This window comes from Falco punctatus (genome assembly GCF_963210335.1).
Source record: "Falco punctatus genome assembly, contig: scaffold_22, whole genome shotgun sequence".
NCBI classification, from domain to species: Eukaryota; Metazoa; Chordata; class Aves; order Falconiformes; family Falconidae; genus Falco; species Falco punctatus.
Genome location: NW_027660223.1, coordinates 1,703,101 through 1,728,581, shown reverse-complemented (window position 1 = coordinate 1,728,581; position 25,481 = coordinate 1,703,101). Strand labels below are relative to the sequence as shown.

At 46.6% G+C, this 25,481-nt stretch overlaps 2 protein-coding genes across 2 annotated transcripts in view; both read right to left on the bottom strand.

The window, feature by feature from the left end:
* Nucleotides 1-185: 185 nt before the first annotated feature.
* On the bottom strand, nt 186-19,027 carry LOC308057557 (ras and Rab interactor 2-like; the record flags this gene model as incomplete). The annotated part of the gene is made up of 5 exons (XM_080411637.1): nt 186-1,310; nt 5,989-6,152; nt 8,243-8,374; nt 10,563-10,757; nt 18,838-19,027. The coding sequence occupies 5 exons, from the start codon at nt 19,025-19,027 to the stop codon at nt 993-995; spliced, it is 999 nt and encodes a 332-aa protein (XP_080267763.1). The 3' UTR covers nt 186-992.
* A 4,658-nt stretch (nt 19,028-23,685) lies between these two features.
* The window catches only part of LOC308057556 (uncharacterized protein), a gene marked incomplete at its 3' end in the record, with an annotated part of 32,197 nt that continues 30,401 nt past the window's right edge, over nt 23,686-25,481 (bottom strand). The window contains exons 2-3 of the mRNA XM_080411636.1: nt 23,918-25,292; nt 23,686-23,693 (exon numbers count right to left, since the gene is read on the bottom strand). Coding sequence (XP_080267762.1) covers nt 23,686-23,693; nt 23,918-24,920 — 1,011 coding nt within the window. The 5' untranslated portion in view covers nt 24,921-25,292. The remainder of the gene's footprint in view (nt 23,694-23,917; nt 25,293-25,481) is intronic.

Sequence of the window (25,481 nt, the reverse complement as noted above, 5' to 3'; positions counted from 1 at the left end):
CTTGAGTCTTTAACTGAGCGGAATTCACGACCGAAGGAATGGAGGGCTAGAAGCCCAAAAGTCACTCGCCATCCCAGCAATTACTGAAGGCTTTTTTTGACTATGGGGCAATAGAGCTTGGGACGCTTTGCCAATGTGGCAAGAGAAAGCAAAGGCCCTGGAAACACTGGACGTTTAGGGAAAAATAAAAAATAAAAGCAGGGATGGGTGTGTGTTCTTCATAGTTCCTCTCCTTTCTACACAGAGCCAAGCTACTGTTAGCTCGTTAATGAATATGCAGACTTCCACAGGGCACTGCTAAATAAGCAACTGATGTGGTGGGTACAGAGAAACCTTCCGTACAGCAAACGCTTTAAGCTTTACTGTTAAACACTTCATTTCCTGGGTCCCTACAAAGACTCCCATTCTGTGCCCACCTTCTCAAACCCCCCAAAAGAAGGGGAATAAAAACAACTGGAAGGAACAAATACATATATATATATACACACACACGTAAAAACACGGCGAATCTCTGTAATTAAAAAAATTAGGAAAGGATGCAATCATCCAAGTAATGAGGAGTTAACTGATGCGCTGCATCGGACAGTCTTGTCAAACTCATGCTGGTGAAACTAAGCTCATACCAGTTGGTTTACTGAAACACTTGTCATTTTGATTCAAGTATATGTATGCTAAGACATTCGGCTATAGAGTGAGTGCAAGAAAATACATTTTTGCACACTACAGCAAGAGACCTGCAAAGGGCCACGGTATAATATGCTTCAAAAGAGTCTGTGGTACAAGAAATTCAGCCTCATGGGCTGCTGGCTCAAACACACTGGTGGAACACTGTATAACTGGCCATACGCACGGTTTACACGGAGTGTTGTATGCAATGCACATGTTTAACTAGGTATTTATGGTTTAAGACCTTTTTTAGCTCCTAAGGCAGGCAGCCAGCAAAGATGTTTTCAAGAGTTAACAAGGAACAGAAATTAAAGGAGTTGCTGGTTTTAAGAAGCTGACTCATCATTGTTTTGAAAAATGGCACCATATGGATCACTGTTAATGCGCTTGTAGACAAAGTGAAAGACCTTGGGTTGCGGGCGGCTGTGCAGCTCTGTCTTAATCTTCTGAGGGTAGGTATCTTCTGTCAGTTGCTGCCGGGTGTCATCAACAAAAAGAAACAGGCTATAGTCTTCTGGATTCTCCACTCTAAACTTTTCAGCACAAAGCTGACATACATCTGCGGTAGTGATGTAGGGTCTTACTAGTAAGGTCTTTCCTGTACACGCACTGTTAACTTCCTGGAATGCAACACGAAGGTAGTTCTGTAGAATGAGAAAACAGACATCAGAAACAAAACCTCCAAACCTCATCCTCTGAAAACAGGAAGCTCAGCAACAAACAGCAATCCTCTCTATGTTCTAGTTGTGAAACGCACACCAGTGATTCCTGTACATTACAGCCACCTTGTGAATTGACGTTGGTGATAAGACTGTGGCAGGCATAACAAATTCATAAGTTGACATCCTCCTTTCCTTGGCTCACATTCTAACCCTGCAATTACAAACGAACAGATAGCAGTCTTAAAGCCCCATTGAAAACATCAGTGGTTTTAACGGGACTGGGTGTTTGGCCTTACTAGGAAACTAAATGCTGTGAAGCAAAATAAACATCAGAGGCTGTAGGACAAGGCCTCAAGAACAAGAGTCCAAGTACTGTTAGCTTGATGAATAAGACTTGTAGGGCACAAGCCCTGGGAACCAAGGAACAAGCTAACTGCAGACCCCTGAGCCGCTACAGCTGAGGAGGCAGCCAGGCGGACAGAGAAACAAGTAGCCGGATAAGGGAACGGATGGCGCCGATATGTAACTTTGTTAATCAAGAAAGCCGCCTAGAAAGAAACTCCCTAACTTTGGAATAGAAATTGTTGCTATGATAAGGTAAACTTCCTATTGTTTAAACGGTGTGTCTTAAATGTCAACCAATTGGTGTGTAATATGTAGAAGGTAGAAACGTATATAATTGTAAGAAAATCACTAATAAACTGACATCTTGCTTGCATCAAGCTGTGTCCCGTCTCCTCATTCGCCACAAATTGGTGACCCTGACATGATCCAGTGAAGGATCCGACGTGGAGGGGCTCTTGAATCGCCTGAGCGACTTGCAGCAAATCCCACAGAACTCTGAATGAACCGCTGAAGTGGGAGCCGGCCAGCCTGAAATCCCTCCGGAGTTGAGAGGTGAGCTGTGGGAAATGCGTAATGGCGAATCAGGCTTCGTCCCCAGAAAGAGACGTTTATGAGCTTATGAAAAGTCTCCCTAACAAACATGAGAAAAGTATTTCTGGGCATGACCTTAAAGCAATGCTCAAGTGGGTGCAAGTAGATATGCCCGCAGTGACTGCATCTACAATTTTTGCACGGGAACTTCAGAACAACACAGGGGTGAAATTGTGGGATTCTGTGACAAAAGGCAATACTGAGTCCCACCGTCTGCTCTCTTCATGGAGAGTTATTTTTGAAACTATGAAAGCACAAGAAGAAAAGGCAGAGGAAGGAGAGGAAGAGGAGTCGCATGCTCTTTACCAGCCTCTAAGTCACAGTGCTCTAAACCCCTGGGTGTCAATGCAGTTGAGTATCCGTCAGAGGAAGATCCCTTTGACCCAGGACTGGCAGACCCTGAAAAAGGACCTGATTTATACTCTCCTGATCCACGCGATCTGTGGGCAAAAATAAAGAAACAAGCTTTAAGGGAGGTGGATTTAGAAATGGCTAAGACTATAGTTGCTCCGGTCTTGTACACTCAGGGTCGGGCAGGGGGACCACCTCTTTCTTTTTCGGTTGTTAGGGAACTGCGCCGCAAGAGGCAGCATGCCCAAGAGATGATGCTGCAACTGCTGGTCAATACTATTGAAGAGAAGCTTCACACAATATGTTCATCATAAGGAAAAAGAAAAAAACCCAACCCTCTGCCAGCAACACACAAGGGTGTTGATCCACAGGTTGCTGCACGATAAACCATTCACACTCTTTATGCTGCAGCATGCAAAAGGCAATCCATTTTCATGCAGGACATTTTCATCACATTAACCGATGGCAACTTAGTGTCTGAGCCTGATGTAACCAAATTTCATCTAACAGGCTTAGAGGGAGGCAGAAAGAAAATTTACTCTGCAACATTAAAGTAAAACCGTATGATCACGAGGCAAAAGCTGGATCTTTTTTCTCTGCTGAAATTCACACATGTGCACAACTGATAACATAGATTAATTCTAAACAAGCCCTACAAGGAAACGCAGTTCTATCTTTCAAAAAGTATTTAAAAAGTAAAATAAAAAGCAACTGGAAAAAAACACACCCAACCACAAAACACTTTTGGACACATGAGCAAAGCAGCCTGCCATCATGTGCTTTTTTGCAAAAAACTAACTGCAATTAGAAACTAAAAGCAGTAAAATGAAAGGAGATGGAAAAAATGACAGTAAGAAAGACCTGTTTATTTACTGAGCTGATACTTACGTTTGTACGCTGAATAAATTAAGCATGCTAAATCACAATGGCAAAAATTCACGTTTCCTAAGAACAAGCTGTTAAAAGCTAAGACTGAGAAGAATGCTCATATGACTTCAGTTCCAAAGAGCACTCTGGGTTTTTAATAAACTTTTGATAGCTTGCAGACTGAAACACTGGAACTTTGCAACAGCTTTTAAACCATTAGGACTGAGCAGAACTAATCCATTTTTGTTAGCCGGTGTGAAGAAAAAATAAATAAAAAAAATCAAATCAGCTCTAAATAAGGCAAAGCACACTACAGTTTCAATTTCTAACGTAGCTAACACAGAGAAGACCTGTTTTTCGATGCTTCTAGATGGACAGGATTGCTTCAAGGAGAGGCTGAGGTTTGTGCAAATGCCTGTAACTCATATAGTAAGTATCAAAATTCTTTATGCAGTATCAGCAAGTTGTATTTCATCATCATCAAAATACCGGATTTTTTGCTTTTCCATCCTTTTGAGGGAGGGAGGATGAAGGCCTTTCCAGGACCCAAAAGCTGGTGGTAAGGCTGTGAGACAGCACCACAGACATGTAGTGACCACATCCTGGTTCAATGTGGGAAAGATGAGTTGAGCTGAAGCTGTGTTACACATACCTTGTAGGGAAGGTGCTTCATGTCAGGACTGCAGATGTGGAGAAGGGAGATGGAAAACTGGCATTCTGGGCAGGCAGCAAAGTGCTTGAATTTGTGCCAAGCATAGCCTGGAAGCGGAGCGACCTTACTGATTTGAGGCTCTCTTTCAAAGAGTCAAAGGAGCAGCCCTGGACACAGCTGGTGCCAGCTCTTCCTGTGCTCCCCTGCATCTTCCAGCATCCAGCACGGCGTCCAGCTGTACAGGTAGCTTGGCTGAAGTTCAGTTGCTGAGGAAGAGAAGGTGAAACTGAATACAAGATCCTGCTGAAAAAAATCTTCTGTCATTTAGTCATCCAGCAGAAATACAAAGTTGATTAATTTTCCTATTAAGCGTAATATTTTGCTAGAAAGAACAAAGACTCAAGGTACTTGAATGTGACACCTAACTACAGGTAATCAGAATATAAAATGGATCCCAGTAAGATGTACTAGCTTTGTGCACTTGCCACTGTGGATAACTGGCTAGCTGAAAAGGGTCACATAGCCATAGTCCAGCTGGCTGGACAAAAATGCACATGGCTCTCAGCTTATCTGAAGTAAAGCAAAATACACTGTCTTTGGCTGTTTTTGTTACACAATAACAGGAAGATTTCGGTGGGAAAAGAATGTTGCAGGTGGGAACAGATAACTACAGAAGAGAAACTAGGGGCGGACTTGGTATTTAGGCAACTAACCAATAATGAGCTTAACTTTTGTAATATGTATGAGCTAATTATAACAAGGCATAAAAGGTGACTGTAAGAGACAATAAACGAAGTCTGCTGATCACTCATATTGAGTGACTGTGTCTTCCCTCTGTCGCGACATGCCACAGTTTGGAATTTCTGTTTGTCAGTTCTCCTCTTCCTAAGAGAGGCATATTGTGGGAGACTGCTGCTTTTCCCAGCTCCTTCCTGTTCAGTGATGTGCTGTGGTTGTTTGCATGGACACTGATAAAGCAGAAGGAGCCGCAAGTGAAAGGTTTAATTACTTCCTGTTGACCCCATGCCTTCATTTATCAAGCTCTTAGCTCCATCATAACTCATTGACGGTTGTTATTAGCCTCTCCAGCAGCTTTGCACTGTGGTATGGACTGTAAACAACCAGACACAAAGGAGTAAATCCTTTCTTCTCGATTCCAACATCCTCCTTGCTTCAGTTCGCAAACTGATGCATCTGGACAGACAGCAGCACGCCTATCTACGTAACAAACTTTTCCTATATGAAAGGCATGCAGACTTGGTTTTAAAAGATAAAGTAATCCCGACTGTTTTGTTATTCTTCAGTTGGAGTTACTGCCCTACTCTGAAAGAGCAGTAAGAAATGGGAGGGGGGAGAAAAAAAACCCACAAAACAAACTACAAACATGAAGACATCCACAATACAGAACTCTACTCCTTGCTTAAACTTTCAAATTGTAGGCAAGCTTTTCTGCCAAGTCTCCTCTCTATTACCCACGGTAAGCCACCAATCGCTACTGGGGAGTTGTGATGATTTATACCACTGGAAATCTGGGTTTGTTCTTTTTAACAGCAAAGCATACAAAGAAGCTGAATCGAAAATACAATTTGGTCTGTCCTCGCTCTGCACGACTTAAATACAAAGGACAGTGGGAAAGCTCCATTATTTAGTGTTTCCTTTATACCATCATAACCACACTCTGTTATGAAGTGGAAAGACTTTGAAACAGAGGCAAATTTGCCAGCCATCTTCTCAGCACTGCTTCACACCACTTGTGGCCCCAAGGAAATCATTATGAATCGTACTTCTCAAATGGAGATTTCCAACAAAACAACCATCCCCTGGGCTTTTTTTCTCTTCAGCCTAAAGCTCTACCTGAAAATCATCAACTGAAGGCATTGTTCTGTTAGTTGTCCTCCTCTTGTGCCATTGCCGGAGAGTATCTCTAGCTTCTGAACTCAGCAGCTGGGCAGCCTGGTCTTCCTGGAAGTTCTTGATCAGCAAAAGTGCTCCATAAGCACTTGCCAAGGAATATCCTCCTGTGAAGGACAGCAGGGGAAGAACAATTCACAGTGGTTGCAAACACCACGCCAGTTCCAACGGGTCACAGTCAAAAGTACAAACGATTTCTGTTTGTTTTTTTTTTAATAAACAGACGCACACATACACGAAAGTCACTGCATTCTATGGCCAAAATATTTATACGTAAAGAAAAACAGCTTACTTGCCTGCAAAATACTGGACAGTGTGTTCTCAGCTGCTAAGAGCCGTGCAGTGGTTGCCTGGGCTCCATATTATCAAAGTGGTGCAACAGTATCCATCTCTGGGTCCGCTAGCGCTGGGGGTGGCCGGTTATTTAAATGACCAGTGTCGCTCCTTTAATCCTGAGTGTTTTTACAAAGGTGGAACATGAGTTTTCTTCTAAACAGTTTCCAAACAGCGATTTGTTTTCTTCCTGGGCTTCAAGCGGGGATCAAACAAACACAGCTGTTTAAACGACATAAAAGACCATCTACCACTGTTCAGGAACTTAAAAGTGACCCCCTTAGTGGAAACAAAGCAATGACCGAGCGTGTGATTTGTACCTGGAAGCATCCCAAAGGTTTTGCTTTTGTTTTTAAAAGGCAGGCTGTGTTTGTTCACCTATGTCCAACACTACATCCAACTAGTTCAGGAGGCAGCGTGTACAGCTCTCCAGACTTCACCTTTATTACATGAGTGGAGAACAAAGTACAGCCACAACAGAGTTGCCGATGTACAAAAGGAGCTGCAGGTCACAAAGGAAAAGGACTCTCAGCAGGAGGCAACAGTCCTCAGCAACCAGGAGAAACAGAAGACAGGCTATCATATATTTCTCTTGCTCTTTAAGTAAACTATTTGAGTGGGAGCATTCAATTAAGAGGCAGCGCGGTCTATTTGTGGAGTCATTCAGAGATGCAGTCTATGCTCACAGTAGTGCTTTCTGTATTACCGACAGCATCCTCTCGCTTTCAGCTCTGTGACGAGTTCAATACGTGGAAGACACGCAAGACCCACCAGACAAACTGGAAAATACATTTACATTTGAACCGCACAACCCCAAAGCACTAAACAATTTTTCCTGCACCGTACAGTTTAACTAGTGCACAGACAGGGCCAGCCAATAGATGAATGACTTTTGCTACATTAAAAACGACACGACTTAACAGCCCAGTAAATATTTCTGCCTTTCAAGCGTGTTAATGATCTCCAGCTTCACATCTCAAGTATTTTCTGTCCTAAGATTCCTGAACAATGCACCCTGCACACAAAGCAGGGAACAGACTAGTACTGAACCGGAGGAAACCCGACACAGTTCTGTCATGCATATCGGCATGTAAAAGGATACAGCAATTTCAGCAACCCAAGAGACAGCAGAAATGGGACGTATACACATATACTTAACTCACAGCTGAGCTTGGTCACAAGAACCTTTGAAACTTCCTCATAAACTGATAGATTCTGGGGCCTACCAAGGGCTGGCAGAATACCTCTTTGTTAAAACCACCACCGTGAAAACAAAGGAGGGAGATTTCCTTGCCTCTAGCAGACTTCAGCCATTGTTCAAGAGTGCCTTAAGAAACATATTCCTAGGCCTCATAAAAATACTCTGTGAGAAGCAAGTATCGGGCATAAACCAGGATCATTAAGGGGGGCAACATTCTCAAAAGCACTCTCCCCAGAGGGGCAGAGAATTCCCCCAAAGATTTTACAAAGCACCTAACCCGGGTCCCATTCCAGGTCTCACAACTCAATTGAATGCTGCAGACCCAGACATACTCTCGGGACATTTTCAGGCACAGAAGGATAACCACAGTTGGCACCCACACAGCCTATGTTTGCTTGCTAAGTCAGGGCGCCTCCTCCTTCTTGGCAGAAAACAACATACTCCCTCCTAAGACGTCGGTAGATTCCCAGGTCACTTGGGGCTGTAACTCTGCAAGCTAACCAGCCTTCTCTTATTTTAAGGTGGAAATAATTACGAGGTTCTCTTGTTACACTACCGCCATCACCGACTACATGACTCCATCAAAAGGGTTTCTACTCAAACGAGGTGAGGAAGAATCCCCCTTCCCCAGCCCTCCACTCAGTTCTAATAGCAGTTGATTACCTTCTCCATGCAGCAAAGATGGGTCCAGCAATTCCACCATGTATTCAGTTTCAGTATCCAGCTCCAGCGTATCACCCTGGGCCAGCACATATGCCAACACAGGCAAGAAGTCGTCAGCTCCAAACAGCCTCCCTGGGTCAAAGAGAACACAGGCAGCGATAGACAAATCACACCCTTTTACCAGTTTCGGTGTTTGAAAGGAAAGTGTTATTTTGCTGCCTTTACTGACCAGGTTTGTATTACTCTAGAGCCTCTCGTTACGGATGTGCAGCAAAGAGAACATCATCGGACACTTGGTGGGCAGCGTCCAGCTTCATCTTGTACTTCTAACGAGCACAAACTGGATGACGCAGACCTTGAAGCACGCAAGGGAATTTAAAGACTGGGCTCACCTTGGTGTCAGCTCAACCGGTGAACTCACAAGAGGTAGCCATGCCAGTCTGGCCTGACCTCCACCCGCACTTCTGTCAGTGGCTAAAAGAAAATCAATGGGCATTTTCTTTATACGTGCACGGACGACGTCCCCTTTCTGGAAGGATCCAGCCACAAGTATCAGTTCCTGAGTCCGAAACCCAGCAGAGAAGCCTGTATATAAAAGCCTATTAGATTTTACATGAAAACTCTGCGCATTTCCTTGATGGATCATGGTTAAAAACACCAGTGAGCAAAGCCTCACGTAACTCCCAACTAGCTGGTGAAGCATCATCAGTAACAACAGCACGCAACACACAGAGGCTCTGCTGTACCTAGGTCTGTATGTGTTCCTCTTACCGCATTTAAACTTTCTCTTTAGAAAACGCTATGTGGCTAGATCTCTGGGTCTGGCCAAACTGTGCTCATTGCAGAAGCGGTGTGATGGTCACTTGAAACATCAAGATCGGGAGCCAGTTTAAACTATGGTGAAACTCCAGAGGACTGAAGGGCTGATATTGAAAGTCAGACCAGCTAAGACATACCCTCCAGGTATTACACTATTATATGGCTGAGATTACAGGACAAAGCAGGTACTGGAAACAGGTGCTGGCTCGATGCCACATTTTAAAACTTTACATGACAAAGCAAGACAACCCCAAGGAGCATTTGCTGCATCTTAGCCCAAGCCCCTCAGTACAATGGTTCACCAGAAGCCTCTCAGTACTTTTCTTTTGCATGTTGGGAATACCTTACTCAATGTGATAATACAGTATGGAGAAAAAACCAAAGTTTACATCACTTTGGGCAAAGATTCCTATATACATTTTAAAATGCAGGATTTTGCACAGAAATAAGCCAGGTCTAAGCTCCTGCCCAAATCTTGCCAAAGTGCCTGGGGGTCTTTTACAGCCTCAAGCTTTCACCATTCACCTCAAGTCTCAAAAGAAAGCAAGCATCCTGATCGGCACAGAGCCCAGCTGCAGATTCAGCGCTCGAAAGAAAACTGCCAGCCACCTGCAGCAGCTTATACTTTCTTAAGAGAAAAAAATCTTCCACTACCACCAGCATTGCTTCACCTTAGCTCGTGACCTACCACGGCAGCGTATGATAAGATGTCAGGCAATAGAGCTGCACCTATGAATTCATGCTGTCCAGCACAGCGTTTTAACTGTGCCACTGACTAATCAAGCGGGTCTTAACTGGTCTGTGGTTCCATTTCACCATCTAGGTTTCAAGTCACTTTGGGACTCCTGCTACAGCGTAAAAATAGATGTTATTTCTCTTGCAAAAACACAAAGAAATTGTCCAAATGAGAACATTCAGAGGCACAGCAAACCCAAAACACTGGATCAGGGGCTGCTTTCCTCCAGCCATTAACACAGAGCCCTTGTAATTGTCATATTGCATACACACTGCTGAATTACTACAGCTAGATACTGGGTGCATCCTTTATTACGATTTCCAGGAAAATACTAATTTAGAACCAGTGTCAAATTCTAGGCTTACAGGACAGCCTTTCTGACAGCCAAATTCAAATGCCTACAGTCAAGCAAAGCTGGTGGTTGGGGTTTTTTTTGAAGCTGCTTCACAACTCTGCTTCACACTGAATTTGTAAGATGTGCTGCCAGATGCAGAGAGATCAGGAAGGAAGCAGAGAGGAAGAATCCCTCTCAAAAGGGCAAGGAGATGCTACAAGAGCTCCAGGAGGAGGAGACAAAGCTGCAGAATCAGGTGGTCTCATCTCCTCCACCAAAACACAACCCCAGGTTTAGAAAAACAATGACCTTGAACCACAAGAAGCACCATACCTGAGTTATTCTCCATAACAGTATAAATCAATTTGCAAACTCTCAGCAGCAGCATGACTTTCTTTTCAGGTGAATACATCTTCTGCGTGGTCACAGACTTTCAACATCCACATAGTCTGGTGTTGGAACAAACACGCCCAGTTCCTGAGGATTCCTCTGCCGCACCACCTGAAGGTTTTCCTTCAGTTGTTTCCAAAAACCATCTGCAGTATGAAACACTTTCAACATTGCTTCATTATGGCTCTTCAACGGCTTCAGAATGCGCTTATGCATGGCCTTCTCCAGGACAACATCTGCAACGGGAAAACACAAGTTGAGCTGTCTTCCTCCTCTAGAGCAGAGCCAGTAGTAACAACCACTCCCAAGAGACACTGTAGAGCAAGACCTACTTGCTAAGGCTTAGTTATTACAGAAGCTGAGTCTCCAGATGTTTGTCAACAAGAAAATAAAAGGCAGAACAGAATCTGTATTCCATTTTCATTTCTGACAACGTGGGAAGTACAAAAAAAACCACAAAGGCAGACTACAGATTGTCACAACAAAAAAAAAAAAAAAAAAAACAACAAAAAAAGAAATAAACCCCAAAACAAAGCAGCAAGCAAGCAGCAGCTCCAGTTAACTTTTTCTTTTGTTGGCCAGAAGTGTCCCGGTTTTATTTTACTTTGAGCTTAGACTTTAATTCTGAAACTTGAAGCATAACACAGTCAAAACCCTAACTTTTGTCTGCTTTGGCATGAAAGCCCATCTTTCTTTGAATGGTTTCCATCAGAAACTATAACTCACCCAGGGTCTCCTAAAACTTGGCTCAGCTTTAAGATCTTTATGATGCTGGACAGATGACGGGCACTAAACTATAAATGAAAACCAAGCTGCGTTTATCCAGCTTCAGATTTCATCATGCAAGCTTATATACAGCTTTGTCATCAAGTCTGAAGTTCTTTGTTTGGCAATAGTGTGCACATGGCACAGTAACCTCTCAGTTATTTTTCTTTTATTCTTGTTTTACTCAAGGTTTTCTTTAACAGTCAGTCTCCATTTCCAAGGTACAGAACACATCAACAGAGAAAGCTCTTTGGTAAATATTTTCTTTGAAAACCTTTACTTTGTAAGTGAATTTTCTCTCCCACTCAGCCTCCCGATGACAACATAGCTTACATTAATAATTAGCTTATATCCATTATTTGTACTATAGTGAACCGCCACAAGCACAATAGAAACTAAGGACCCTTCAGCCTGGCCACAGCACAAACACCCTGGCGATGGGGCAGGACGCGAGCCCAGACTAGGCAGATGTATTAGGGGAGCACAGGGACCGAGAAGAGAAAGAGGAGAGGCCGTGTCACCACTAGATCACACATTTATACAGGCTAACAGTGGACATCCCTGCTGCTAGTGGCAACTCAAATGTTTCGTTAAACCTCATGCCCTTTCCAGGTTCTTTCCCTGTTCTTACATGTTTCTCCTAGACCAGTCTCTTTTTTTCTCCCCCCGGCCTGCCCTTTTTGGGGGTGGGTTTTTTTTTAGAAATTGCAGGCTATTCCTAAGGCTTGGGATTTACACACACACACACTCCCCTCCAAATAAACATTACCTACTACTTTCGTTTTCTTGCTTTTGCTTTATGTTTTCATTTATTTTATCTTTGTGTTCAACCAATTTTCCTTTTGTGCCTTCAGACTGCTCTTTCTCATACAAACACACCCTTCACACACTCCTCACCTTACGGTGTCTTTGCTTCACATGTAGCATTTATTCTGTACTTGTCTGGCACACAATTCCCAAATGTCCAACCCTACTGGGAGCTCCCATCTCCCCTGTCCCAATTCTGCTGGGGCTTTGGTAGCTTCTCTTACTATTTTCCCCTTCCGAGATCCTGATGGAGGTGGCAAAGCCATGTCTGCTTCATTCCCAGACGCTTCAAACACATCTAGGTGCTCTCTCACGGAGCCTGCAAAAAGGCGGAAAGAGTGAATGTGAGGAGCAGCACTTGCCCTCTGATTTTCTATAGCCACCAGTAAAGGCATAACCAGTCTGACACATGGTCTTGATGGCCTGTCACACAGCGTGAAGGGCAGATCTAGCTTCCCACCAGACCAAAGCCAACAATTATACATAACAAGCGGCAACATTTCAAATGACTGATCTGGTAGAGCCACACAATCACCATTGACAGCACTACCAAACCCAGCCAGGAAAGCAGAAGCATCACCCTTCTGCACAGTGATAGAAACTGCCTCTCCCTGCTATCAGAGCCATCCTCAGGGCTCACAGGGCAGAAATATTTTTCCACCAAGAAAAATGCACAAATCTCACCCACTGGTATGTTAGCTAGCTGAATTTCTAGAGCAGGAGTCCTCAAACTACGGCCCGCGGGCCAGATACAGCCCCCCAGGGTCCTCAATCCGGCCCCCAGTATCTACAGACCCCCCCTGCCCCTGCCAGGGGTTGGGGGGGGAGGGGGCGGGGAAGGGAACCAAGCAACTGCAGATGACTGCCTGCCACTTCATCTGCACGCCGCCCCCCTGTTTAAAAAGTTTCAGGACCCCTGTTCTAGAGGGTACACATAGTTCCTTGATAGCTTCACTGATTTTTATTTTATTTTTTTTACAGTTCAGCTTGCTTCCTTTATTTATACTGCCTGTTCAGTTTTCTAAAAAAAGTGAAACGGTCAAATGCTTTGCTTGTAAGTGGAACATCTCTGCAGTTTGCATTCCAAGTGCCTATCTTATTTAAGTCAAAATTAAAGCAGTCTGTGCCACCAAGCACTGGATTAAAGAACTCTCTATGCCCACGTTAACTCCCACAGGCTTCCACTGGACATGACTAGTTAACATCAGACATCCTTCCCCTCAACAAAGCGGGGTCATCACCACATCTGGTCACAGGAGGCTCAATAAACTGTAAAGAGTTCAGCACAGATCCCCAGAGCCCTTGGTCCAAAAACAAGGGAGCACCTAGCTTAGGATGGGACATCGGAAAACTCAGTACACTTCTCCAATCCTCTTTATAGGCTCCAGCCCGGCTGGTTCAGCTGCTGCCTGCAGCATCAGCACAGAGGGAGCTGCAGAAACCGTCCCTCCCCAGAGGCTACGGGAACTGGACGTGGCAGGCAGGGAAAACTCCTCCATAGAGCCCCAGTCCCTGGTCGGGGCCAGGCTTGTTACCTGTAGGCAAGAAGTAGAAGCCTCAAGCCTTCTGCCCTCAACCCTCGCTTAGTGCTGCTCCCACAGCTTCCCGTGCAGATGAGCGTCGCAGGAGGCGTTATTTCACATTGGCAGTTTGTCACGGGCTCCAAAAGCAGTGCCTGCAAATTGCTCCGAAATGTACTTGATCACACTCCACATTTACTCTAAAAACTTAAATCTGAAGCAGCACAGAGAAACAGAGCAGATAACTCACATGGCTGTGCTCAAAGCTCTGAACAGGGTCTAAATACTTATTGCTGAAGGCTGTTCCTAATGGTTTCTGTGCCGTTAAGGCAATCGGGTAAACAAAAACAGGACAGAACATTGAGTAAAGCATCCTTCAGTGCTGTCCAGTGACTCTGTTACAGCTAATAGGAATCAAATGAAATAAAGGACATAGCCTCTCTTTGGAATCGCAGCCGTAACTGCCTTGGCTCCGTAAGGGCAGACCGAGAGAGACTGTCATTTTAATGCAGCACGTTTGCACAGAACTAGAAAATGAGGAGGTGACTAAGACATGGCAGTGTGTCTGAGGCGGTTGTTGTTCTAAAAAACAAAACAAAAAATCACAACCAAAAAAGCCCACCAAACCAAACAAAAAACCCCACCCCAAAACAACACACAGCCTTTTATTCTCCCTCGTGAATTCTTGGAATAGGCATAAGAACCACAGAGTTCTGCCCTCAAATTAAAAGTGGCAAATTCCAGCAAGTTGAAGCGGCCAACAACACAGCAAGATTGATAAACACTGGAATTATTTCTCAATGGTCAATAAACACCCCTACGTATCCTAATTAATAGAAAACCTATAGAAACGTTTAGATTATTACGAAAGCCTGGAAGGAGAGCATTTCTAGTAATCTGGGTCCTAGACCAATATTCAGTGTCAGAAGACACCTATAAGCTGTTTATCCTTTCTACTGAACTGCTGTTACTGCTGCCTTTCAGAAAAAGGTGTTTCTGGATCCGATCCCCCAAATCAATTCCCAGCTAGCAGTTTTCACTGATTAAATAAAAAAAAGTATAGGAGGGTCATCCCCCCCCAGGCAAATGAGCATCTAAGTTCTGAACTGGGGACTGATTCGTTGCATATGAACATCTCTGTATACTCCCCAAATCCAAACTGGCAACAAAAATTCTTGTTTGCTTCGGCATATGCAAAGTGTTTTCAGCTGTCCTCCCAGGTTGCTTAATACTCTTCAAGCCAAAACAGACACTCTTCGGGTTTTGTGGGGGTGGGTTTTTTTTGTTTGTTTTGCTTTTTAACTGAACATCATTTGAGCTGAGCACCATGTAGTGTTCCTGAAGTGATACTTATCAATCATTAGCCTCTAGCCTCAAAATGGGAACAGGATGTGATTTGATAAATGAATTGTAAAGGCAAACCAGCTCGTTTCGTCATGACTTGTGGATGCATCTGTATCCTGTGCTGACGTGCTATTTTGTTTTGCCACAAACCCCACAAGTCTGCAACTGGAAAGGACAACGTATTAGTCATCACCACTGTCCTTACACAGCCTCTTTACAGCCTCACTGCCTGAAACTGCAGGCGTGCTCTTGCCTTTTCCTGGCTTCAGTTTACCTGTTACCCACTACTGTTGCTCCACGGAGATTACCTGTCAAACTTCAGATTTACATACAAGCCCTGATCATCACCTACGACAGAAAAACCATCCATCCATAAAAGAAGGCTCAGTAAGAGACTGAACGAGCCTGGGAACCACCACAAAAAGGCACAGTCCTGTAAAGTAACGTTGCCTGGGAGGCTGAAAGCAGAAGGCTGCTTTAGAACACCACGGTGTGTGGTGTGTATGTGCAGAATACACGACTACGCTGCATTTGCTTTCTTATAGCTCTTCCTAATGTCTTGCACATGTATAGACTGGCATGACTGATACAGATCTATTTCAAGACACCTCATGTCAGGATGGCCAGGTGTCCAGCTCTTGGTGGACATCTACAGTGACACATGCCTCACCCCTTGTGCAGACAAGGGCATCTCCTCCAAAGAAGCAAGGCTCGAAAATCAAGACCTCACACAACCTATATGCCTTGATAATCTGCACAACCCTGAAAAGAAAGGTAGGACTGAGGCAGGTGATGGATAGGTGGTGGTGCCAGGAGCTAAACAACTAGGGAAGACAGGTCTCCGGGTAAACCTCCTCCCATTTTACCCGCCTAAAGCATGCCAATGAATGACAGAACTATCTGTGCTAGGTCTGGTTTGCTTTGTTCAGCTGTGGGTTAATTAAAACTCACGTTATGGCAGTATGGTAAATACCTATCTTTTCTTAAAGAAGAGGTAATAAAGGACCATGGAATAAGTCACAAAGCAAATCAAAGGGATGCCTGGGAAAGGGAGAACCAAATCCTCTGCTCGGCACTTTTACCGCTTGTTTCTTACTTGCCCTATCTGCCTGCTCCTATAGCGAAAGGAGCAGTGGTGAGGGACACAGTGGTTGGCCTCGACTCAATATGAAAAGATACTAGGATGAACCACAGGGTAAGGGAATGGGACACCAAAACAAATGTACAAGCACCTAAAAAGTAACGCAGCACTAGAAAACAGTCACAATTTTTTTTTCCCCAAGAGCCAGTAGTGTCATACCATTCTAATTCCTTTAAGAGGATAACTGGATCAGCGAAGTAGAGGGAAGTAGGGGATGGGCTGTATCCTAACCTTTTTAAAGCCTAAAACCCTATTCCATGCAAATCTCCTATAAGCAAACAAGGGAAATCCTGTCATGCTGTAATTACCATAAGGTGGGTGGCTTGAACGGGTGTATAAAATACTGCACTTGGAGCCCAAGACAGGTATTTGCACAGGGGTCAGCCATGATGTCAGAGCAGAGACTTTACATACAAAATCTGCACATGACATCACAGCACGGGTGGAAGAAGGGCAGCCCCAGTCCTTCGCAGACCAGGTTTAATTAATAAGTGAGAAACGGGCCTAAAGCTAACGTGACAAAATCTCATGAGAACAAAAGTAAAACATTGCCTCTCAGCAAGAGGAATACAAAAGCAAAAGCGCTGCTCAAAGCAGCCTCCCCGGAGCAGCCGGCAGAGTGACTCAGCGGGGGACGGGCTGCGCCCCTGCACACCGCAGCTCTGCCCACCCGCAGACCCCAGCCCCTGCCACAGGGCATGGCCTGCCAGCCAGGGACCAGCACAGCCTCTCCAAGCCTCCTGCAACACCCAGCGTTTAAGAATCCATTACAGATGAGACATACCAAAGCAAAGAACAGACAGTATTGTTTAGGCACCTTCCCACACAACCAGTTAATACCTTATGGCCAAATTATTGAAGCAGCCAGTCGTTTCTTGGGCTGGGCCCAGGCTTGGGCATTGAGACCGAAGCTGTTCGGGTGTCCACCCTGCCTGGTAGAACAGCGACAGTCGGCTTGATTCCCTTCTCTTCACAGACAAGATGATGCAGTATTACCGTTAGATTGCAACACTACCAGAATCATTCCCGGTTTGTGTTGAAGTACAACAGTAAGTGTTATGACACACAACATGTTAAAAAAGCAGAGGAGAGGTTTACGTATAGCCAAGGACCACTTACTCCAACTTGTAACTAAACTGATAAATCAACTGAAATATATTTATCAGGTAAGCATTAACACACACAAAGTAAACGCAGTAAGGTGATAGTTTAGGCTTAAAGTTCAAGTCAGTGGAGCTTTCCCTGGAAAGAGGCTCATTCCTCTAACCAGCTTGTCCCATTTGTCAGCCTACCAGGATTTAAAGATTGGGCAGCAAACTCAAAAACAGATAAGCCAGCATTGTAGCCAATTACAATTAATTTAATACAATGACTACTGCAAACAATTTAATCTAACACAGTCTGTTGCCTTCACAGGCACGCGGTGACCTGGCTCAGGAACGGCACGGCGGCCGACCCCTGGCCGCGTGGTCCATCAGCTCACAGACACCAATGTGGTGGATGGCAAATGGTGTTTATTGCTGAACGACGCGACACTATATAGCCTAGGTTTACAATGTCACTTCCGTCTGCTTACATCATAAACTAAAAGCTGTTGGCTACCTGGAGGGGGGCCCTGTGTTTCCATACAGCACGAGATCTTCCGGCCGCCAGGCCCTACCTAGCAACATTTCCCCCCACCCCCCGCTTAACCCAACAGGCTAAAATAGTAAAAATATTTCTAAAAAAGAGTACAAAGATAAGGCACACTGAGCAATTGGCACTTGGGAAGCGACTGGGGGTAATGGAGTGTAGCTTGGGATATTTGGGGAGAGCCAGGGAGAATCGGGGGAAATACTGATCAAGTACATTTTTAAAGCAGTTGTTGGTGTTCTACAAACATGATGTTGACCCTTTCTAGCCGGCTCTGGACAAAGGACACAAGCCTGTTTAATATACAGGGTCCGAAGATCAGTATCAGCAGGATTATTGCAATCGGACCTACCAAGGTGGATATCAGGGTGGCTAGCCACGGAGATTGGTTAAACCATGATTCAAACCACCCTTGTTGGGCTTCCCTGTCTCTTTTTCTTTGAGCCAATCTCTCTCTCAATTTGGCCACCGAGTCCCTAACTACTCTGGTGTGGTCCGCATAGAAGCAACATTCCTCTTTCAAGGCGGCACAGAGGCCTCCTTGTTGCATAAACAGGAGGTCTAATCCCCATCTATTCTGCAAAACAACCTCTGATAGCGAGGAGAGGGATTACTCCAAAAAGGTAATGGATTTCTCGATTTTTTGTAGGTCTTCATCGATGGCAGCTTGCAGTTGAGGCAGGCCTCGTCACTGGGTCACTAGGGAGGTCACTCCCGTGGCCGTGCCAGCTGCTCCCAAACCAAGCAGCGTTGCTATTGTTACAGCTGTCAGTACTTCTCTTTTTTGAAGCCTGCTATTGGCTTCTCCCCAGTAGCGGTACATTTCTTCTTCTGGATGGTATAGGATCCTAGGAACAATCAGAATTTGTACACAAAAGTCAGCAGAATCGTCAAAAATTTTGAGGGACACACGGGGAGTTACTCCTGATCGATGGCAGATCCACATTCCGGGTGCGGATGGGATCACCCATTTACGGGTCTTGTCAACCGCAATGGTTCTTGCGCAGACAGCATTATCCCAGCTTGTTAGGGCGACATTACCAATACATACGCCCAGGCCCCTGACTTGGTTCAAGGTAACTCCTTTCCATGGTGTATCCCACCTACACTGGGTTGGATTGCTGTCTGATGAATAATCAAAGGAAGCATCAAGGGCAATGCCCTCGTAGAAGGGGGGATAGACATCATAACATAACCAACAGGAATTCATGAGATCCGGGTTTGACTGATTCAGTGACCGAAAGGTGGCATCTAACACGCTAAAAAATGGCTTGTTGGGTAAATGGTGAAGGTTCATGTTAGGTTGGCTTGAGGGAACTATCTGCTTGGTTAGTAAGGGATCGGCTGGGGCGGGCATGGCAGTCTGCAAGTTTTCTTTTCTTTGCTGGTTATCGCTTTTGATCACGACGTTGGGGCCAATCGCTGTTCTGCTTTTTACTTCCTGTTTTTTAATAAAAAACAGTCCCCCCCTATCTGTGCCGGGTTGCCAGTATCTAACGCCCCAAGTTTTGCCGATGTCCATCCTAGGTCGTTTTCATTGGTTACGTTTAAGAAAATATGTTGGCAGTCACATTTCCCTTGGCATACTGTCCTTCCCATCCCACTTGGTCTCCTAGGGGTGCAGCCTATTGGTCCCCAACTGGTTTTAAGAAACGGGTCTGGTTTCGCTACCTTCCAGCCAGATGCGATGGTTTCACAGCCCCAGCGAGAACAGTAATACTGATTAGGGACGTTACAGTAAGATTTGCCGGGGTTAGAGCTGGGACACATATAATACATTATAGTGTTCGAACAGGGGGTTGAGAGGATTAGGTCACAGAGATATACTTGAAAACTAGGGGATCCCGGGGTAACTATCCTTTGCAGTATCTTTTGGTCCTCCCATCTTGCCAGTACCCATTCCCACGGCTGATGTTCATACAAGCCGCTAGACGGCGTTATGAACCCCAAAATTGAGATCACACAAAAACATCGCAGCCCCGCCTTGCGGGAGCTGTTTCGCCGTTGTCTGGACTCCGCCGGTGCAGAGCTCTCAGATGCGGACAGGCCGCTTGCCGACTCGTCGTCTTCTCTTGTCACCAGGGTATACTGGTTACGGGGGTGTCCGATGATCTGGTCCTGCAGATAAAAACTCACAGTTTTCATTAGTTTTATTTTGAAGGTCTGGCTTGATAGACTTAAGTGGACACCATTTGATTCTGTTATCTTTTCTGACCGCAGCATACCCTCGCCCTGTCAGAACTAATTTCCACCCTTGTTCCCACTCTCCTAGCTCATTTCTGATCATGACGTACGGACCTTCTTCTAGCGCTCGAGTGGCCCAGTGCTTCTGGGCAGGGCTATTCACCTCGTCTCCCCTGGGGAACTGGTTTAAAGCTAACAGGGCTGTTGCTAATAAGTGTGCCTGGTCCCTTGAGGGAATGACGTTGGTAAAACCTTCTGTTTTTGCTAATACCTCTAATTTAGATTTCAGAGTTTGATTTGCCCATTCGACTATGGCTTGTCCTGTACTATTATATGGGATACCGTGTATCAGAGTAATACCCCATTTCAGAGCGAACGCCTGGACTGATTTAGACACAAAATTTGGGCTGTTGTCCATTTTGATCTGATTAGGGATGCCAAGCCACGCCATGGCTGTTAGCCAATGTTGGATGGTTGCCTTTGCGTCGGTCTTAAGGTGTTGTGTCGCTACGATCACCCCGCTATATGTGTCTACAGTTACTGCTAGCCATGCTCGAGGTTTTAGCAATTGGCAGAGCGTAAAATCTGTCTGCCACACCTCAGAGGCTTTAAGACCTCTGGGGTTGACTCTGCTAGACCACAATGGTGCTTTTTGACAGTGGGGACATGTAGCTACTATATGTTTCGCGTCAGTGGCCGAGATCCCACATCTCTTTGCTAACGCTTTAGCTCCAATGTGGAGGGACTCATGTAATTGGCGGGCATCTTTCAGTGTCCACAACCCTTTTGCAGCAGCATCTGCTTTGTCGTTGCCGATTTGGAAGAACCCTTTGATTGGGTTATGGCTGTTGACATGGATAACCGATATAGTGCCCTTTCGGGAAAAAAGTGCTTCTTCTAGCATCAGAGCTATTGTGGATGTTGACACGCCGGGCCCTGACATGGCTAAGCAAAGCTTGGCCACAAACATTGAATCAGTTACTATGTTGAGATGTTCTGTTGGGAACAGACCGCATGCCAGCACTACAGCTGCTGCTTCCAGCTGTTGGACGGAGATCGCACGATCGGTCATTTTGACACAGTGCCATTATCCTCCCGACTGCCATACTGCTGCCGCAGTTGAGGTCGCTGAGGATGCGTCTGTGAAGACCATTGGTCCCTGTTGGGGCCGGTCCATGATTTTCCGCGGGAGGTCGACGTCGACAATAGCTAGCATTTGAGTCCAGGGGGGCTTTGTGGCATACCGGACTTCCCCCCCAAATCCGGCGAGGGCTATAGCTAGATATTCTGACATTGCCACTGATTGTGTTGGGAGCTGTTTGCGAAAGGGTAGGTATATTCTGGCTGGCTCAATGCCCAGATGCCTTAGGGCGAGTTTCCTGCCTTTCATGATGAGGTTACCGAGGCACTCGACTCCTGGAGAGAAAGCGCGTGATGTTTTTCCCAGGACTATCCATTGTATTGGCTGAGCTTTTTCAGGAGGGCCTTGGGCCAGCACTCCTACCCTCCCCCCTTCCGTGAAATGCACATACAGATCGAGTGGCATAGCTGGGTTCCACCTGGCGAGCGTGTTTGATGACACCTGTTGTTCGATAAAGTCGAGAGAGTTTACTGCCTCTGTCGTCAGAGTTTTTTGTTCCCATGGGTGTTTCCCTTTCAAGAGATCGTACAGGGGGGCCATGATTTCGGGAGGGATCAGGACAACATTGCGGAGCCATTGCAAAGACCCCACTAACTGTTGCATATCATGGAGTGTTTTAACGGCTCGACGGATTTTTATTTGAGGAGGTGTTATATAAGAACTTGTGATTCCCATTCCCAAGAAACTGACACAGGGTCCTCTTTTAATTTTTGCACTCGCGATTTCAAACCCGTTTGTCTTGAGGGTTTCTGAAATGATTGTCACCAGGTGGTCTACCTGATTGCCTGATGGTGCGGCAATCAGGATATCATCCATATATTGAATGATAGTCGCAGTCGGGTCACTGCGCCGTACCGGTGCCAGTGCTCGATCCACTGTGATTTGACAGATAGTGGGTGAATTGATCATTCCTTGGGGCAGCACTTTCCACTGGAAGCGTAAGTTAGGGCGTTGGCTGTTTGGAGACACTACAGAAAAAGCAAACCGCTCTTTGTCCGCCTCATGCAGAGGTATTGAGAAAAAACAATCTTTAATATCAAGGACAGCACAAGGTTGTCCCTCCGGAACCATGGAGTTCATGGGCAACAATGTTCGAACGGGACCCATTGGCTGGATTTTTTTGTTTACCTCACGCAGGTCGTGGAGGAGACGAAACCCTTCGCCTGCTCGTTTGGGTATTACAAAGACTGGGGTGTTCCATGGACTAGTGGAAGGCTCTATATGACCCCGTTGCAGTTCGCGGTCAACTAACTCAAGAAGGGCATCCATTCGAGGCTTTGACAGGGGCCACTGCTCGACCCAGACTGGGTCGGATGATTTCCATGTCAGTCTGATCGGCGGAAGTGGGTGTACGGCAGTGGCCCTTACTGTAAATTTGTCACTCTGGCTTTTAATAAGGCTAGGGCGTCCCTTCCCAACAGGGGTGGGACTCCTGACATGACGTATGGGAAGAGGGTAATGGTCTTTTCTGGTCCCTTTTCTGTGTGGAGCGTGATTGCTACCAAGTGAGCACTTTTCCGAGCTCGGGTTAATCCCCCGACTCCACCCACCATGGAGGCGTCTTCCAATTTCCAAGGTGGGGGCCAGCTCGTTTCAGGAATGACTGTAACATCTGCTCCGGTATCAATCAAAAAGGGGATACTGATGGTGGTACCATTTAGGGAATTATGGAGGGAACAAATCCCCCACACCACTGGCGGGTTGTCACACCTTACTGCCAGGGCCACCCAGGGGTCTCGCCCCCACCGGGCGGTCCCTGCTGTCCCTGGGACGGAGGCCAGGTTTGTGGGGTCGTTGGCTGGGCCATAAAGTTGGTTGCTTCCTGCGGGGGCAACAGGTTCGGGAGTGACCCCCCCTGTCTGGGGTTGGTGTAATGGGGCCGCCTGACATCCCAAGTGGGAGAGGGCTGTGTGCAGCCCAGGGGCCCCCTCCCCTTCCCGTTTCCCTGCTTTTTAAGCCTGCATTCCTTCACGAGGTGCCCTCTCTTTCCACAGGCCCAACATGGTCCTTTAGATCGGTTTTGCGGGGGGAGTGCTGTTGGCGGGTCTCCTGATTGGGGGCAATTAATCATCGCATGGCCTGGTTGGCCACATTTGGGGCATATCATCACATTAGCCAGTGCACGAACGGCCACTTGGATTGGGGCTAGGTGTTCCTCGCTCACTACATGTTTAATCATGTCTGCGAGACTTGACCCAGGTGGCAGCGATCGCAGGATTTCCTTGGGTTTTAGATTAGACTGTTGCCGCAAACAGTCTGCGACAACCGGGCCTTTTGCCTCTGGGGGCAGGGTCGAGGAATCGACTGCTGCTTGGAGGCGATCTACAAACTGTGTGAAACTCTCGCTTTCTTTTTGTTTTATTGTGGACTATGGCGATGGCTTGGCAATAACTCTAGAGGTTGTGCGAATAGCCTCTCTAGCCACACGGGTGGTTGCCATAACTTCATGGGCCCGCAGGCCCTGGGCTTGTGCTTGGGGGGTAATCATTGTTGGGTCTGTACCCATCAACCGCTGTAGGCTGGAGCCGTGTAGCGGATGATCCGCTCCGGTTACTCGGGCTAACTGCCTCGCACAGTTCTCCTCCCATTCTTGTTTAAACACAATCATCCCTGCTCCGTCAAAAATCAACCTACAGGTCTGTTTTATATTGAACGGGAGCAAATCATCTCCCCCAAAAACCCCATCTATGAGGGTGGAGACCATGGCCGAATTGAGTCCTTTGCCCGCGATTGCTTTAACAATCGCTTGTATATCCTTAGGGCTTAAGGGCGAATGAACCCTCTGTCCCCCGTCCGTCACTCGGACCGGGAATGCTAGTGCGTCCGATGGGGCCCAATCGGCACATGCAATTTGTATTTTACTCCAATCAGTGAGAGTAATTTCTGTCCCCTTAGGTTTTGCTTTCCCCGTGAGTGGTGATATTTTGGTCTTTGTATTTGCAAGCCAAGTCTCCCATGCAGAGTCTGAGTCGGAGTCAGAGTCCGACTGACTGCTCACTTCCGGGTGCTGGTGGTATGTGGTCGGGCTTCGGCCCCTCCCCTTTCTTGTGTAATTGGGCGGTTCTTTCCCTTTTTGCCCGCCCTGCCTTCCGCTTGGGGAGGCGCCTGCCTTATAAGGACGGTTTTGGGGAGGGTCATTCTGATTAGCTTTCTGCCCCTCGCTCGTGATCTTTTCCCTTTTTTGGTCATGCCAATCACTCTTTTCCTTCCCATTCTCCTCCCCCTCTCCTCTGTGTGCGCCTGTTAACTCTAGCGCTCCCCCCCTGCTCCCGCCGGGGGCGGTCTCACCCCGCCCTTCCCCTTGCTGCTCGGCGCCATCTTGGGGCACATATGGTGGTGGTTCAATCCGTGTATTTTCGGCCTCGGCTTTCGCCTCAGCGCCCCTGGCCTCTGCCGCCAGTTTGCCCCAAAAGGAGTTCGCCGAGGAGTCTGTGGGCGAGCTGAAGATGTTAGAGTCTTTCGGACGCTGAGTGGGCGCGTCACTTTTCTGTCGGCTTTGAGGGTCGACGGAACCCTCCTCAGCCGGGGGGCGTGAGGTTTGCGTAGCCGCCCCAATTCCCACCCGCGGGGTGGTTAACAGACAATCCCTGGCAGCTTTCCAGGTCTCCTGCTCGTGTCTAGCTTTTTGGAGAGCCTGGACGACTTTCCCCCACGCTTTCAGATTTTTCCCACTACCAGTAGACATCGTTTCATCGCATAAAGCGCGGGAACATTTGTCCCACACATCTGGGTGGAGTATATCCACCGGCTGGTCAATGGCCCCCAGCTCCAAAAGTCTCACGACTGCGAGAGTAAAATCTTTGGGCTTACAGTCAATACCCCACTGCTTATGCAGCTGTAATACGACCTTCGCAAGAGCTTCCATCCTCTTGGCTGGTCCGGGAGCGTCCTCCCCGCCGGGCTGGTCCTGCCGCTCCAGCCGCCGTTCACCCAACTCCAGGTGATTTTCCCGGGTTTCGGCACCACTTGTTGCCTTTTCAGGCACGCGGTGACCTGGTTCAGGAACGGCACGGCGGCCGACCCCTGGCCGCGCGGTCCATCAGCTCACAGACACCAATGTGGTGGATGGCAAATGGCGTTTATTGCTGAACAACGTGACACTATATAGCCTAGGTTTACAATGTCACTTCCGTCTGCTTACATCATAAACCAAAAGCTGTTGGCTACCTGGAGGGGGGCCCTGTGTTTCCGTACAGCGCGAGATCTTCCGGCCGCCAGGCCCTACCTAGCAACAAGGCTCTTAGCCCTTGGTGCCTGTTTTCTAGTGGAAACATAGAAAGCACCCCAGATTTATCGCCTGTTGCAGTGGCTCTATGGTTTCAGGCCTCACAAAATTAAAAAGTCTCCCTACCACAAACCCTAGGAAAAAAAGGGTGGGCAGGGAATGCAAACAGTAGCAATGCCTGAACTACCATACAAAACTGCA